Source organism: Callithrix jacchus, chromosome 16, assembly GCF_049354715.1.
Source record: "Callithrix jacchus isolate 240 chromosome 16, calJac240_pri, whole genome shotgun sequence".
NCBI classification, from domain to species: Eukaryota; Metazoa; Chordata; class Mammalia; order Primates; family Cebidae; genus Callithrix; species Callithrix jacchus.
The window spans coordinates 42,617,233-42,634,390 of NC_133517.1; the positions used below are offsets into that span (position 1 = coordinate 42,617,233).

General features: G+C 36.5%; 1 protein-coding gene across 17 annotated transcripts in view; it reads right to left on the bottom strand.

Moving 5' to 3' along the window:
- The window catches only part of RALYL (RALY RNA binding protein like), a 765,327-nt gene extending 750,473 nt beyond the window's left edge, over positions 1-14,854 (bottom strand). For 4 of the 17 annotated variants that reach the window (XM_054246386.2, XM_035276604.3, XM_035276608.3 and 1 more), the window contains exon 1: positions 13,944-14,324. Coding sequence is in view for 4 of the 17 variants with exons in the window: in XM_035276606.3 (XP_035132497.1) it covers positions 12,539-12,554 (16 nt within the window). In the remaining 13 variants the exon portion in view is untranslated. Of the gene's footprint in view, positions 1-999; positions 10,542-12,538; positions 12,993-13,109; positions 14,325-14,518 lie in introns of those variants that run through there. The other 13 variants (XM_035276606.3, XM_008982844.5, XM_008982848.5 and 10 more) reach the window with 6 other exon arrangements.
- Between the last annotated feature and the right edge of the window lie 2,304 nt (positions 14,855-17,158).

Consider the following 17,158-nt stretch of genomic DNA (forward strand, 5'->3'; position numbering starts at 1 on the left):
TGTCTCTTTAACGCCATATTAGAAAACGTGTGAGACTCAGAAGCAACTGGTCTGATAACAAGAGAAGAATGTGGTGAAGAAAATGAGGCTGATTCGATTGTGGGGTTTCATAGCAAACAAGACTCTTGATTTTCCATATTTATAGACTTCAGAAATGCAGAAAACAGATGACTAGATATAGGATTTGCTATTACATTTTCAAATAACTTCTGAAACTACATTGGTATTCAATGGGTAAAAAATCTGTTAGCAAATTTACATGTTAAGTATAGCATTCTGTTTTTAAAATACTGAGTGATTCTCTGCAAGACCATGGATAGTTCTCATTAAATTAGGTGTGAGGCAAACACCACTAATATAGAAGCCTATCCTATGAAGATGTCATCAATTTCTCACAATTGCATTATTTCTTTACCTCCAGGGCCAAATGAGTAGATTGAAAAAGCAAATTTAGTAAAACTGGCCATCTTGCTCCTGAAGAACAATAAGTATGAAGAAAATTTAACATTTCTTAGTAAACAGGACCATATATTGGGATAACTTTTTGGCAAAAAGGAACTTCAATGGATTACTATTTGGGCTTTAATAAAAAGTGAAAGCTGAAATTGAAATGATCAGAGAATATTTAAAAATCTATCTTCGATAATCTCTGATAAGGAATAAATGTCAAAAAGAGTTCAAAAACATGACATAGTCCTGAAGTGTCTGTGAACACCCTAGATTTACATATTCTATGTGGTAGCCACTGGTACATGAGCTCTTAAAATGTGGCTAGTTCTGTGCTGTTAAGTATACAACACAAACTAGGTATCAAAGGCTTAGAACAAAAAAAAAACCAGAATATTTTTAAAGTAATTTTATATTGATTACATGTTGAAATAATTTTATACATTGAGCTACATGAATCTATTATGAAAATTAATTTCAGCAGCTTTTAACTTTTAAAAACGTATCTTCTAGAAAATTTAGTTACTTATGTGGCTAGCTTGCATGACCTACCTTGTTTCTTTTCCACAGTGATCAACCAAAAGCTTGGTCATGGTTATTGTTGACTTCCTTCCTTCTCCTTTTCCATTTCCCTTCTCCCCTATTCCATGCAGCCCTTTCTCTTCTTTTCCCCCACTTAAGTTGTACCAATGTCTGGGGGAAAGACTAGAATAGGGAAAAAGATGTAGAAATTCCGAAATAAAAAGATTACATACGTGACGAAACAGGTTCAGAATAAAACAAAATATTTTCCTACATTGGTTCACGAATCTACTTTAAATTATGAATAAAGCTATATCATTAGAGCCATTTAAAAAAATCTAAAAGTATAGATATTTCTAAATTCATTTTATTTTATAGTACTTAACAGTTTCTAATAAGATATGTTTACTTGAAGTTTTGAGTTCAATATATTCCAGAATAAACTTCATTCTCCTAACAATAGACTAGCTATTAAAGCATAAAATAAAGATAAAGAGGTACAAACTCATGTTAATTGTACCTCTACCCTTACCCTCTCCTGTTTTCCTCAAAAATTTACCATTTACTTTCATCTTCCCGTTTTCTTTTTCCAGATGGTTTGCTCTAAATCTTTTTGTGCTGTTGTTTCTCTCACTTGGCCCCCTTTACTTTTTCCTCTACACACCTCTACAGTGTCATGTATTCCTGACTTTGGAATACGATGGAAAGAGTAATATCTAATCTCCCAACCAGAGGACTCACCAAATCACTGGAAAGGAGAGAAAGAAATTGCATTCCAGTTTGTTCAAATGCCTTAATAATCTAAAGAACTATGAGCAATCATCTATACTTTTCTTAATACTTAAAAATTCCTGCATTGTCACTTTCCACTTGCAGCACTTTCTTTTCCAGAAAACTGTCTACTCATGAGGGTAAGACCAATGTTTTCTGCTTTTAAAAGCTTTTATAAAATCCCCCCAAACACAATGATTTATATATAATAGATCCCCAACAAATATTATCTAAATATACAAACAATTGTTGAAACTTGCCCATTATGCCCACAGAAGAAACATTATAAAAGACTCTGAAAAGAAAAGCTAGAATCAGAATCAATTGCAGCACAGTTCTAAATGAAAGCATTGTGCATTTTTAACATGCTGTACATAGGGACTTATTGTGAGGGCATTAATTATGTGTGTGTGTCTATTTTATTGGACAAATGTTGCTGACCTATTGATGTACCAATTATGGTATCTCCTTTTTTTTTTTTCATCTTTTGAACAAGACACAGTAGTCCACATTGCAGTTGTGAAGCCAAAAATTCCTGGTTCAGATCTTTACTCAGCCATTTAATAGCACTAAGACATTTAACAAGTCAACTGTCGGATTCTCCATTTTCTCCTAAATATTATTATCTATGATCATATATTCTCATAGTGTTACAAAGATGAGGCTCTATCTGACTAAGCACTTATCAGTCAGTCTGGTCCAGAGTGTTGATTCATAAATGGAATGAGATCTCAGCATAGCACCAGCAACAGAACCAGCAGTAAATATAACTATCTATCTGCTATCTGGACTTCTGACGTTAACAAAAAGTTTGAATTGGAAAAAAAATGTATTAATGAATACTCTGTAGCTTTCTTTTCAATCTGAATCATTCACTGTTACACTTAATTACAAGATCCTATATTCATTTCCTTGGTTTAGATAAGAGAATTCCTTACAAAAGTTTGCATTGCTGTATCCACTGCAGAATTTATTTTTAGCCTAACTGAAAATTCTTTTCAAATGCAAGCAAGATACATACTATAGCTCTCTTCATAATGTTCCAAAGAAAAAACTGAAGTCCTAGAAGTCACAAACAAAAAAAAAAATCTTTTTGGTCTTAGTTGATTTTAAATCTCTAAAAGGGTCATTGATACTTTTGGCACATTTTTAGTTTTCCTTCCCACATTTTCACCTGTCATCCTGTTACAGGTTTTTAAAATCACTTTTTCAAAATTACACCTTTAACATTCAGCTTCATCTTACAATGTTTTAACTTCTCAGCATCAGCATTGTCTTCCTTTCTTAGCCACATGCTTTACCATACTCTAAAATTTATTCACCATTTTACAATGTTCCACTGTCAAAAGCTGGAAATACAATATTTTTTTCTGACCAAATGTATCCATCCTTGCACTACTCTCATTCTATTAAAATTAGTGAGCCTGCTATTCATTTTCATCCCACTCTTCAGGCTCTCAAATCTTACCAGTTCTTATTTTGTTCATCTTGTGGAGCTGCCCTTGGTCTCTTTCTAGGCCCAGATTTATTTATGTCTTCATATTCACTGCCTCTGGAAAGCTCATCTCTTTGTTTTATACAAAGTGGATGACTTGCTAGTCTCTAACCAAGTAATCCTCAGTTGTTTCCTTAACCCATTCAGATTACAGGCTGTTAAGTGTTGCTAGAGAAATGATATAACTGCATGGACTATGCTAATTTTGCCATTATGACTCTAGAATCTTTCTATACTTCATCCTTATTCTCTACTCCACTTCCCTAGCTCCCATCTCCATATCAGTTAATCTCAACCTAAGACCTCATTTACAATTATCTGAGAAGACTGAAGTCACCATTAGGTGGTAAACTTCCTGCAGTCACGGTTGTCAGTTTTATTTACCACAGAATCCTCATCCTCCAGCACAGTTACAAAGAAAATGCTCAAAATAATCTGTTAAACAAATAATGAGTTACTTAGTTTAACTAATGATTGATTCAATTCCCTTCCTGTTCTAAGATGTGACAGCCACTCCCTGTGCTATTAGTAATCACACCAACTTTCTTAGAACATTCTGAACTTGACCCTGAGAAATTATTTTTCTTTCTATTATTCCTCTACCTCTTCCTGCAATGGGATTCTATCCTGAAAAACATAAATATGCATTCAGATTTTCCTTATTGTGGCTTCAAAAATATCCTTCCATCAATAATAATACTTCCATGAGTAATATTTTATTCCCAAAATTTAACATTAAATTTCATTTTTTTGTCTCCATATCTTCAAGATCCCAGATGACCTTAAACATGGGCAATTGGATTTATGCTTCTATGTAATCTCAATATGCATATTTTTTTCTCAATGGCAATTAATAGACTATTCAACTTTCTTTATGAAAAAAAATCAAATGGATGGAATACTTGAAAGAATAATGCAATAAAATTAGCATAAGCACTCCCTGATTTAGAGTTGGTTAACAAATGATTACTTTACGTAAATACATACACCCCCCCACACACACACACTCCCTCCCTCATTCCTTTGATGACTCATAAGAAATTCAGTTGCAGATACCACTGCATTTATCCCTAAATAATTCAGCACACATTTCCTAAAATAGTTTATTTTCTAGTCCATGTGAAATTTTCCCAATTATACCAAAATTTGACTTTTTATAGGCCACATTTTTAAAAAGTGAAATGATATAAATCTTCAAGCACCGCATTTGTTTGCCTTTAGTCCCTTTTAATCTAAAAATGTCTCCCCCCGCACAGTGGCACCAACTTTTTACAAGTCTAGGTCACAGGCCTGTTTATGTATCTTCAATGTAGAGTACCTCATCTTATGCATTTGTCTCATGATTTCCTCATGGTTTAGTTTAATTTGTCCTTTCTCTGAATTTTTCTATAAACTGGAGGTTAAATCTAACCAGGTTTTATGAGATTCATGTTAGACATTCTAGCAACAATATTTCACAAATGGTACTGTAGCTTTCATATGGCATCACATCAGGAGGCTCATGGTGTCTATTGGTGATGCTGGATTAAATTATTTGGTCACTTAAAATGATGACTTGCAGATGCAATTAATACTTGAGCACTATGAGAATATGTTACCAAAATAATTTTAATTGATGACTTTATCACTTATTGATCATCTTGGACTGAATCACTTATTTCACCTAGAGTTACAAACAGTAATATTCTAATTCTCACATTTCTTAAACTTAATTCACATTATTTTGTGAAGAGCTGTCCCTCATCAACTAAGAAAGGAAGGCTAATCACTTAATTATTTCAATTTAATTATTTTCAGACTTTTTTTTTTTATATTTTTATTTAGATTATTATGCACTCAAAGATTTTACTTTATTCGATGTTTACAATTTGCTATATTCACTCTTGAAATTCAAACTGATTTAAATTGCACATCTGGAAGGCCCTTCAAGCTAGCTCTTGTTTACAATGATTTAGCCTTATTTGTCTTTGACCATTTCCTGACTTTCTGGCACAGTAAGTTATCCCAGGCTCATCTTGTGTTTTTTCTGCTCAGACTTAGAATCAGTCAATTCTAGGTTAAGGAAGACTAAAGGGCTCTTGTCCTCTTGAGTGCGGAATGATACTAAGAAGCCATGCTTTTCGTGGTGAGTGCCTGTAATCCCAGCTACTCGGGAGGCTGAGGCAGGAGAATTGCCTGAACCCAGGGGGCGGAGGTTGCGGTGAGCCAAGATCGCGCCATTGCACTCCAGCCTGAGTAACAAGAACAAAACTCCGTCTCAAAAAAAAAAAAAAAAAGAAGAAGCCATGCTTTGTGCACTAGATGTGCTCACTGCTTCCTGAAAGACACTGCTTTGAAGACTTTTCAGTAGAGATAGCTAGTAAGTACATTTATTTTTAAAAGCTTTAATGATATATTTTATTATCTAATAGGTTAGTCCTCTCTTTGCTTTTCTTTCTCAAAATATTCTCTGCTACTTTTGCATATAAATATATATTTCAAATCAATTTAGCTAGTTCCAGAAAAACTTCCTACTGGTCTTATTTAGATCATGTTATCAACACACACACACACACACACACACAGAGAGAGAGAGAGAGAGAGAGAGAGAGAGAGAGAGAGAGAGAGAGAGAGAGAGAGAGAGAGAGAGACATGCACGCCCAGGACACATACAATCCTGGGAACAACAGCCCTTTTCATGATGCCACCACATCATATTGAGGATCATTGATCACTTTTTCATTTGCTCATCTAATATATCTCATTCATTTAGTTTCTCTCAAAATTCATGAATTTTAATGACAGATTCAAAGGCCTTTATCTCAGGCCTCCCCTTCTTTTAAGCCTATGCAGCATTAGCTCTGTTGAACAATACACACACACACAGACACACACACGCACACACACACCATGCACACATTTTCTGAACTTCAGTGGCTATTATCCCAACTCTATTATTCTACATTTTATCAGCCCTTTTTACCACCACTAAAAAAAAGGCAGATGTTTCCAAATTTCTACCTGGAGAGGACTTATTCCCACTTAAGAGTTTCAAAGTAGATTCTATCATATCTCCTTTTAGCCTTCAGTGTGCTTCCCAGCTCTAGACCTGAATTTCCATTGCACATTGGTCACTATGTTCAAAACTGAATCGTTTTCTCATCTCCAATAAAATCGGGCTCTCCCCTAGATATTAGTTGCTCTTGTTTTATACCACCTATTTCATGATATTCAGATTTCAAAATTCAAATGCAGCATTTAACCTTCCCTATACCTTGACCTCTAAATCCACTGATTTTATGGACTTCTGGACTTATGACGAAGTTTTAAAAATCCATCTCATCATGTTCATTCACACTATTTTCACTAGAGTTTATGTTTCCCATTCTTCATTGAAAATATTCACTTTCTCAAGTTCCAAGGAAACTAATGATGGAAGACTTTCTTGCACATCTGAAGAGGCAACTAAACACAGAATGCTAAAATAATACGTTACACTTATGTGTTTTATGTTATTAACAAACATAAAATGAGCTTGAAAATGTCACATCCAAATATGTGTAACAGTAAAATCGTGAGGTGGTTTGATGTGATGGTGAGATGATGGTAGACAGAGAAGACAGCTGTATTTATAGAGTTCTGTGTTATGAAATAATTAGCTGTTCAATTTTGCTTGCACGAAAGATTAATTTTCCACATCACATTGCAAAAGCTTCAAGAGCAGAGATTACATTTTGTACTTAGTAAGTAAATGTTGAATGTGTTTCCCAGACTCTCTGCAAAGCAACTGAGGACAGAGAACTATATCTTCTGACCCAACCACAGAGCACCAGTGGTAACTCACACAAATGTGATGTCACTCTTTAGAGAACCTGTCTTGGTACTTTCAGGACCAGTTAAGTGTATCTGTGTGGGACTATTTTATTTTATTTCTGCTCAAAGCACTTACTAGTGGAAAACACTCACTGTTGAAAACTTGCCAAACTACAGTCATTTTAAGTAATGTATCAAGAATAAATATATAGTAGTTATTTTATATTAGGAAAAACAAAACCAACAACAACAAAAATCCTCTCCACAAATGAAGCATCCCTGTGTAGAAGAAGAAGCATGCGGTGTCAGTTAAGACTTCCCGTATGTCAAATTTCCCTTTACCACCTGTGGAGCTCTGAGCTCCATGTCTTTTTCCTCCAACATGTAAAATAATATTATCTAATCACAGAGGGGAAGTACCAATAGAATTGCATTCATTTGACACATCAATTTCTTTCCTTCTCATCTTGATTTAATGAAAATAGAGCTTTCCTTACTCCTACTGTTAATAATTTTTGAAATGACTCAGAAATGTGTTGTTCCTCTTATTATTTAGCATATGGCTATCAAAATGTGTGTAAATATTTTCTCTAAACACATGGATTATGTATGAATGTAATTAATTCCCACTCTTAAGTTTGGAGGAAAATTCAACTGTATTATTTTAAGCAAAATATATATTAGTGAGTTAAATGAAATTTTACCAAACATATTTATGCACAGAAAATCTCTAGTATTTGGTTACATAAGAGCACTTACTGATGCACATTATTGCATCTTTTAGAAGACCAGTGCAAGGTTTCCACGTTCTACTCCATAATTTTCCTCTCCACTTAGATTTTTACATGGCTAAATAAATATCTCTTGAAGTCTTGATCCCAGCAGAGGAGTCTGCAAGGACAGTCCAGAAAATATGTATCATAAATATTAACTGAAGTTCTCTGACTGCCATCTCTGTGGTTACAAATGAAAAGAAAAAGGCATTAAACCAACACCTCTTCCTCTTTATTTTCCTGGACTCAGTTCCAGAAAAGTAGCAAGATAATTCAAAACTAACAAACAAAAATAGTTTTAAACATGGAAAAATTTAGAAAAACATCAAGTTAGTTTTCCATAAGGTAAGTTTGACATTTAACGTAAGTCTAACAAAAAAAAATCCCAATACATTATTGAAAATCTAAAAGCAATGAGGGTCAGCAAAACTACTAAAGTTGACAACAGCTGTGTTAGGTCTGTATAGTCTACATATCAAAATTTAATAATAAAAGGAGGGGTGATGACAAATATTATTATGCAAACTTGTTAACAGTGTAACTAGCTATTGATATGTTCAGAAATTAGTTATTACTTACATCTTATTGAATAATGTTTTCAAAACTATGGTGTAGCAAAACAAACTGTTTTTATTGCCAATAAAATGAAAGTTTATGTTGCCTGTCAATTACTGAAGTGAAATGCATTAAATCAAAGAATCATACTGAATTATGGAAATGGGATCTTTACACACATTTGTAGAAGTTACTGGAAGTAGTAGATAATAATAGTAATGAGAGAATAATAATAATAACTCTAGATCAATAAGGACCTTTTTAAACATGTTATTACATACTTTCTGAAAGTCCATAAAAAACTTGAAGAATAAAATTAATAATTACCTAAGATTTTCAGAGAACAACTGAGTTTTCATAATGGAAGTATGATAAAAGAGATAAAGAAAGTATTTTTTAAAGTCACAGTTAATCATCATTTAAAAATAAAAGTTTCATGGGTGATAAATTTATCTGTACACCAAACCCCTGTGACATACAATTTAGCCATGTAACAAAACTGTACATGTATCCCTTGAAACTAAATAAGAGTTGGAAAGAAAAAAAAGATAATATGGAATATATTTAAAAAAAAAAAAAAGAGAGCTTTGTTACCATGTTGACCGGATTTTGACTCCAGTTCCACTAGAGTTTGTGACCTTTGGCATGTTATTTAATTTCTCTAAGCCTCGTTTTGGTGCCCGTAAAATGGGGATAATAAATATGTATGTTGCAGTATTGTTTTGAGAATTGAAGATAATATCTGCAAAAATAAATAAAATATAAAGTTTCAAAAGTCAGAAAAATAAAATGTAATTACAATATTTTCCTCAAATTCATTCTTATTATTCCAACAATCTTACATATCCACTTCATTTCTCTTCTACTTCCATTATGGAGCTTTTTCAAGACTTGAAACATAGAGTTAGATCGATGAATGCACTGCTTACTTAGTGGCTCACACTATCAGTAAATAGCAAACAAAACATGACCACACTCTTACTGGGGTACAGTTGCAAGAATGCAGCAGACATATACTTCTCACTGGAGTTTCTAAATACTTATTACTGGGTCTTAAAAGAAGTATATATTGTATTTAAGAAAAAGCTATCCAAATATTTCACATTTTTTTAACTAGGAAGAAAATTTTTAGCATAGCTAATTATTTTTCTTTTCTTTCTTTCTTCTTTCTTTCCTCTTTCTTTCCCTTTCTTTCTTTCTTTCTTTCTTTCTTTCTTTCTTTCTTTCTTTCTTTCTTTTCTTTCTTCTTCTTCTTTTTTTTTTTTTTTGAGACGGAGTTTCACTCTTGTTACCCAGGCTGGAGTGCAATGGCGCGATCTCGGCTTACCGCAACCTCCGCCTCCTGGGTTCAGGCAATTCTCCTGCCTCAGCCTCCTGAGTAGCCGGGATTACAGGCACACGCCACCATGCCCAGCTAATTTTTTGTATTTTTAGTAGAGATGGGGTTTCACCATGTTGACCAGGATGGTCTTGATCTCTTGACCTCGGCCTCCCAAAGTGCTGAGATTACAGGCGTGAGCCACCATGCCTGGCCCACTAATTATTTTTCTAATTAACTATTTTTATATTCTGAAGACATTGTTTGTATTATTATAGTAGCTCTTTTAACCATTTGACTTTCACACAAATTAGAGAAAATAAACCAACTATCATTTGTTAAAATTTTAACACATCTGTTATGGCTAAGAATATACGTGTCTTTATAATGGTATGTTTGGAAATTTTCCCCTTTGTATATATACCACCACAGTATGGCTATTTGATGCAAGTTACGAAAAAAATCAGGGTGCTACTTGACTGTTTATGACCATGAAAAAAATGAATGTAAAAAAATAATTGTTAATCTTAAATGATGAAAACTTATTCATTTAAATGTTCTTGGATAGACCACATACTCAAGACAGAATTCCAAATAGGACTTTTTTTATGTCAAGACTGAGACAGATGCTGCAAAATTAATTTAGTAATCCAAGACTGTAAAAATGCCCATATTTTAGCATCCCATAGAAAGTTCTAGAAAATGTAACCGGTTGTTTTCAGTTAGTGATTATTTGTCACAATTTAGATAGTAAAATGTTTGAGGTCAGCTAGTGATCCAATGCCAATTTAATTTGTGGATCTTCTTTCTCTCAGTCCCTACCTTTAGCTTGGGAACCTTCTCTCCTTGCAAAATAGACACTTTTTCCCCCATATCCCCACCCCCACCCCACTCTCTCAGTAAGCAGTAGAAAAAATCTGCACAATTAAATTGATCTAAATCCCTATGGGTTGCTTGACGAAGAAAAAAAATATATATATATTTTTTTCCCATGAGAAGCCAGTAGGCGGTGCTAAATGTAGGATACTACCTTCAACAATTTTTAACCGAAAACTAAACAGGTGGCCTGTTTAAGAGTTGTAGAATTTCCAGTATTATTCATACAGGAAGAAATCTGAAGGACTTGAATGTAATAGACAGAAATGTAATACAAGTATACAGTATAATTAAAAATGAATCTTAAATGAAAGCACAGATAACTAAAGGTTCTTAGAATGATATTAAGTTACAGAAATCAAAGCACAACTACCTCTCTATCCTCACATTAAAATTATTTTTGTTCCCATTTGAAACCATTTGATATCAAATGATTTCAATCTCATTGAGAAATATATAGTACAGCCAGTGCTTTGCTCAATCTTAAGGCAGAAACTACCTCAACATTAGGGCAGCAATTGATTCTCTTAATGAAAATGCAGGTTCAATAACTCAAGTTATTTCTTGCTTGCTTGCTCTGTCTCTTTCTCTCTCTCTTAAAAGAACGAAATGACTTACAATACATAAAATATACCAAATATACACATAAATTATCTTGCATTTTTAATAAATGAGCATTTATATGTACATACCTTGTTATAATTAAAATGATTTTTAAAATCTCAGAATGTTGCAAATAGCTTTTTAATGTTTTATGTTAGCAGTTTGAACCATATGAAAAACTATATTTTAGTAATTAGCTCACTATACAAAATAAGAAAATACTAATTTCAGGCTGAGTGCCATCATATTGACTTCAAATCTTAGAAGAACACACATCAAGATATCAAATATAGTGTCCACAAATAGCGACATAAACTATCTTCTTTATGTAAATGCAACAGGATTTCCTTCATAGGGAAAAGCTACTCTAGAACAAAATAACTCACAATGAAGTGTCCAAAGGCTTTTGAGATACTTGCATTCATTATGAATAAAAAATACAGAGTTTTCCAGATATAATAGTAACTTTTAATCTTCTACAGAAAAATGGCCCTTTGCACTGCTTACTTTTCTACTACAAAGAGTAAAAAATAAGGCATAAAACTTTTCATTCCACAAACTGAGGTTAAACACAGTGAAATATTGCTTGAAAAAGCCTGTGTACTTTGTCCTAGGCCTCTCTGTATGTTGGAGTTAGTTTGTATTTTTGTAGTTACCTAGAAGAAAACTTCATCTGAGAGGTAAAAAATTGTTTTATCTGCCTTATGTTTATTTTACAGCATTCAAAATATATGCACATAATAATTTAAAGCTAAACTTTTCATTTAAGGGGAGAAAAGGTAAGAAAATAAAAGCTTCAAAATCAAATTATTTAAATAATGGTGACTCTCCAGATTTTCAGATGTATGCCTTTATGAAATTTATTTGGACAAAAAAATTTCCAGCAGATTCTGTCACAGTGTTAAATACAGAAAAACCTTTTTATTGCTCGCTGGTACATATCTGAAAAGTAATGCTAAATTATTCTGAAAATATGTAACAGAATAATCATAAAATATCATAGACTACATTCAACACTGAGGACTTCAGTGCTACCAACACACGAAATCATCACCTTTGTCACCTGTACACAGTTCTCAGGGGAAAACCTTTAAAGTCGGTATAAGGCGGTTAAAAAGAGGGAAAACTCTGCCCCTTTAAAATTTAAACAAAAGGCGTTTTTATCCCTTGAAGGTGTAGGGTCATTAATGCAAACTAACAGCTTAGTACTCAATATTAAACCCAAGTCACCATCATATAAGAAAACTATTTCCCCATCCCCTGGAAGACGACACCAGCAGGCACTTAAAACCAACGCAAAGCAACAGGGAAAGGAAAGATCCAAAAACAGCACCACTAAGAAAGCAAAGCCCTTTGGAAAAGCAAAATAGGCTGGGAAAGACCTACTGCGTCGTTTACTCATTGCGAGGAGGAGGAGCAGGAGTTGAGCGTGCTGGGGCTGGTGCCATCCTCAAGGCTCTGGAAATGTCTCGAGCTCCGGCCCGCGTGGCCTGGAGCCAGCCCCTCCGTAAGAAGCGGTCTCTGCCGCTTCTCCCCCGCTCTCCCGGGTGCTCTGAGGGTCCCCTTTAGCAGACGGCCCGCACCACGTACAGGGCCCTCGTCCCTCCTGCTGTGCAAGTGGCCCTCGGAGAACTTACATGGCCCGCCGGCCGGCGCCGCCCGCAGCGCAGACGCCACCCGTCGGGAGACGACCTGGGCGCAGCTCACAGTAGGGTGTGCGGGGGTCCGTATTTTGGGCACATCTAGAAAACGACCCTGAGGCAAGGAACAGACTTTGGTTTTCCCTGGCTCCCGGCGCGGCTCTCCCCACCTCAGGCTCCGACACTGCCCGGAGATGCGCGCGCGCAAACACACACACACACACATACTCTCTCTCTCACACACACTCACGCATTTCTTTGCTAGGACCAGTGTTGCCATTGCACACCCGGGAAACGCCTCCAAGGGGACCAAGTACCTGCTCTCTGCGAGCTGCTCAGCTGTTCACTTCATCCTCCGTTGACAAGGAAACCAAACCGCACTTCATTTTTTTTTTTTTTTCCATAAAAACCTTCCACTGCCATCATTTGGAAAATTGATTTACGGGGAGGGGAGAGGGAGAAATAAGGGATAATATAGATATAGATATCAGGATATCTATCATAAAATTATCTCGGTTTTTTAAAAAAGTCAAATGTGCAAAAGTCATAGTTAATTTAGAGGAAGAAAAAAGTATTTTGCTTAAAAATGATCCCAGTCACCAGCTGTAAGAAAAGTTTCATGTTATCAATGGGTATCAAAAACAGGAAGAAAAAAACGAATTTGTTTTCACCGGCTTCCAAAAAGGGCACAAAAATATAAAATTAATGTCTTTGCTCAGTGGTTTGCACCAGTATTGCAAGACCACAAACTTGTAAACACTGCCGTAAAATCCCACCTATACAAAAAATGTTATCAGAAAAAGAGTATGCAAAAAAAGAGTTAGAAACATGCTTTTTATTTTTACAGAGGAAAAAAATAGGCACCATACTTCACATCGCTTTTTCCATAAAACCAGTTGCACATTTTGCTGGACTTGGGAGACGCTCCCAGCGGGCACGGTCGCCGCGGACTCCCAGACACAGCGCCTTGTCTACAGAACGATCGCATGCTAGAAAAACTTGGATTCAGGAAAAGGCTCAAAACCATGCTCCTCCAGCTTTCCCAAATATAAACAATAATCAAAGAAGTGGAAAAAAAGAAAAAAACAAAAAACAAAAAAAAAGGACAAAAAAAAAGAATAGGACAAGAATGCCACTGAGAAGGTACTCACCGAGCGGGAGTAAAATGTTGGAATAAAAATGAGATTTAGTATAAAATACAGTATGGCGGTGGAAGAAGGAATGAAGAGCGTTTTTTTCTCGCAGTCTCTGCCTCAGGCACTGACACGTGACTCGGAGCCAGGCTGACTTGCAGGCAGCGGGGAAGGACCGAGGCTGCGAGGGGGGAAGCCCACGGAGCCCAACACTGGCTGTCGAGGAGGCGGCGGCGGCGGCGGCGGCGGCAGCGGCGGTGGCGGCGGAGTCCGGCGCCTGCGAGCGGCAGCACCAGTGGCGGCAGCAGTGGCAGCGGCAGCTCGCGGCGAGGCTGCCTTCGCTGTGAGCCCAGACGAGCAGGTGCCCCTCACGCTGAGGCTGAGCACACGCACACGCACACGCAAGACAGGCAGGGCGCCGGCGAGAGGGGGAGCGGAGCGGGGTTGGGCCGGAGGCGCGCAGCTGCCGCCGCCTCTGCCGCCGCTGCCTCTGTTGCTGCCGCCGCCGCCTCGGAATGGGAGTGTGTGCGGTGGGGACGTCTCAGGGGTGCTGATCCAGCGCCTTGAGAGGAGGTGCACAACTTGCTGCTCACCTCAGAGTTGTTGCTTGCCACTTCCTTGTGTATTTCATGTATTTTTCATCTCAAGGTAGTTACCTGGGGATAGATACCATCCTTTTCTCCGTGGAAGTTTTACTATTCGAGCCCAAATTCACTCATTCATTTTTCCCCCCTGATTTTCCATTCCCATTCCCTCCCAAGCTGTCTTTGCCTCTGCTGTTCCCTCCTCCCTGGATCTGTGTTTCCCCTCCCGGTTCTCAGGGAACCTGGCTCCGCGCGATGCTGGGGGCGTTGTCACGGGCAAAGCCACCGTCAATCTTTACTGCCATCTGAACGCACTGCTCTCGTTCCCCGTCTTCAAGGAGGAATGCTTGCAGTTTGAAAGACACAACAACACCTCTTATTTAGGAACCCCCGGGTTTCTTTCTGCGGGTTTCGGAGCGGTGGGTGGGGGCGTGGGTGTCTTTAATTTATTCATTCGTGGACCAGGCATTGTTTGTTTTGTCTGAGTGTGCGCGGGTGCTTCTGAGCTGGTCTGGAAAGCTCCGAGGGTCTGTGCTCCATAGCAGAGACTCCTGTATGACTCTTGCTCAAGTTGTTGGCTGAGGCTGGAAGTCAAAGGAGAGGTTCAAGGGAAACAAGTGAGTCCATTGTGTGAGTGCTCGCCTGGAGGGAGCAAGCACTTGGCGGTCGAGAGGGGGAGACGTGTACCAGCAGTGAGGCAGCGCGCACCCCGCGGGAGCCCAGGTAGCTGAGCAGTGGATTCTGAAGGTGAGGGTGAGAGAGGGATTTCTCCACCCAGCATCTGGGTTAGGGCGCTCATGGATCGCCTGAACAAAGATGCCATCAGCCAATCGCTGGATGCATTGGGCTTCTATTACTGCCTGTTGGAGAATCAGTTTTGTGGATGCTGGAACGCATCTATTTTTCTTCATTTTTGTACAATACTCACATCAGGACCATTTCCCTGTGCTGCTTTGAATCTAGGTTGTGTGGAATTAATTGGCATCTCTATGTTTGAGAATGAGCAATTAACACAGTTCTGCAGTTCACAGATTCCTGCTCCCAATCTTTATCTCAATGTTTCCAATGCTGACGTTTCAGATAAAATGCCTCCATCAGTGATGATCTAACCTCGACAATCTGAAAATTAAGTACACATCTCTTACACAGAGCTTCAGTAGCAAATATGGTTCTCAAACATTGTGCTCAGAATTCATTGGCCAAATAAAGTTTTAATCTGCAATTTAAATAAAAGAGATTTAAAATAGCCATTAAAATATCATTAAATATTTATTTTGGTGCGTTGCCAACGGTACACCCACTTATTATACATACTTTCCAGGGAGGATTGTTGATTAGAAATACTGACTGAGAGAGATGAATACATCAAAGTGGATTTGGTAACTTTGGGAGCCTTCAGTTCTGTACAGAAATCAGAGGATTTTAAGATGGCTAGTACAGATCAAATATTGTGCTTTCACTGTAAAACACGTTGGACTTTTTTTTTTTTAAGTAAGATCTCTTTCCACGTAATCTTTTTCTTCCATAACGCCTGAATTAATTTTATCTAGGATTTAAACCTTAGTTTGTTAAATTTTCCACATTTTCTCTTCCATTTGAAAATATAAGATTCTAAATATTTAAAAAGAAAATATTATTTTAATGCATATCTTTTCTGTTATTCGTATCATAATGGTATTCAAATGTGAAAAACTTCACATTAAAAATGAGTTTTGAACCTTTCAACCAGGCTGGGCAATGTCTGGATCTTAAAGAGTTATTCAAGAAGAACTTTGAAAAACAAGCTGTTTAGAATTGCACTGCAGTAATGGCTGTCAGCCAATCACAGTGATTGTCAGACTTTTATTATTCAATAAAATGACTCCCCTTTATGTTAAATGCAGCTCTGCTAAAGAAAAGCAAGATATCAATATCCTCCTTGCACTTTCCCCATTTACTTATATAATCACAGTAGAGTACTCAAAATATTCCACTATCGTTTATTTCCAATATGCCAGTCTCATCTTTTTGGGTCGTAACACTGCATCATAAACAAGAGTAAACAGTCAGGTTGAGGCAGCTGGTATTTAGAAAGTATAACCACTCATTTAATTTTTATGACAGCTCTAAGACATTGACATTATACTCATTTTAACGATTACAAAAATAAAGTCAAAATTTTTCAGTAATTTGCACAAGATTCTATTATTAGTACATAGAAAAAAAGGATTGAACCATAATTATATCTGGTTTTACAGCTAGAATTTAAAAATCCAAAAAATACATCAAAGATACTGGGTACTTCTGTGTACTGTCATCAAAATCAATTAACAAAGGCATGATTTTCTCAAATGCAGTAGATCTAAAATAAATTGGTGAGAATAAATTTAGTTCTATTATTGCCACAAATAACAATTGTAGTACACATATTTATATTCACTTTTTTGAGTCTATAAAATAAATGAAGAAAATAAACAATATGCAGAGGCAAGGGGGTTAAATTTTTCTTGACAAAAATTCTTTACAAAAGATGTGGTCATGTTATCCTGATTATGTCCTCAGGAGTTAACTATAGAGACTTTTTCAAACAAAGATTGCATGTAAACTGTTCCTGCTGACGTCCATTCCAAACTAAGCCATGCTATAATTGAAAAGTATACTCAATGTAAG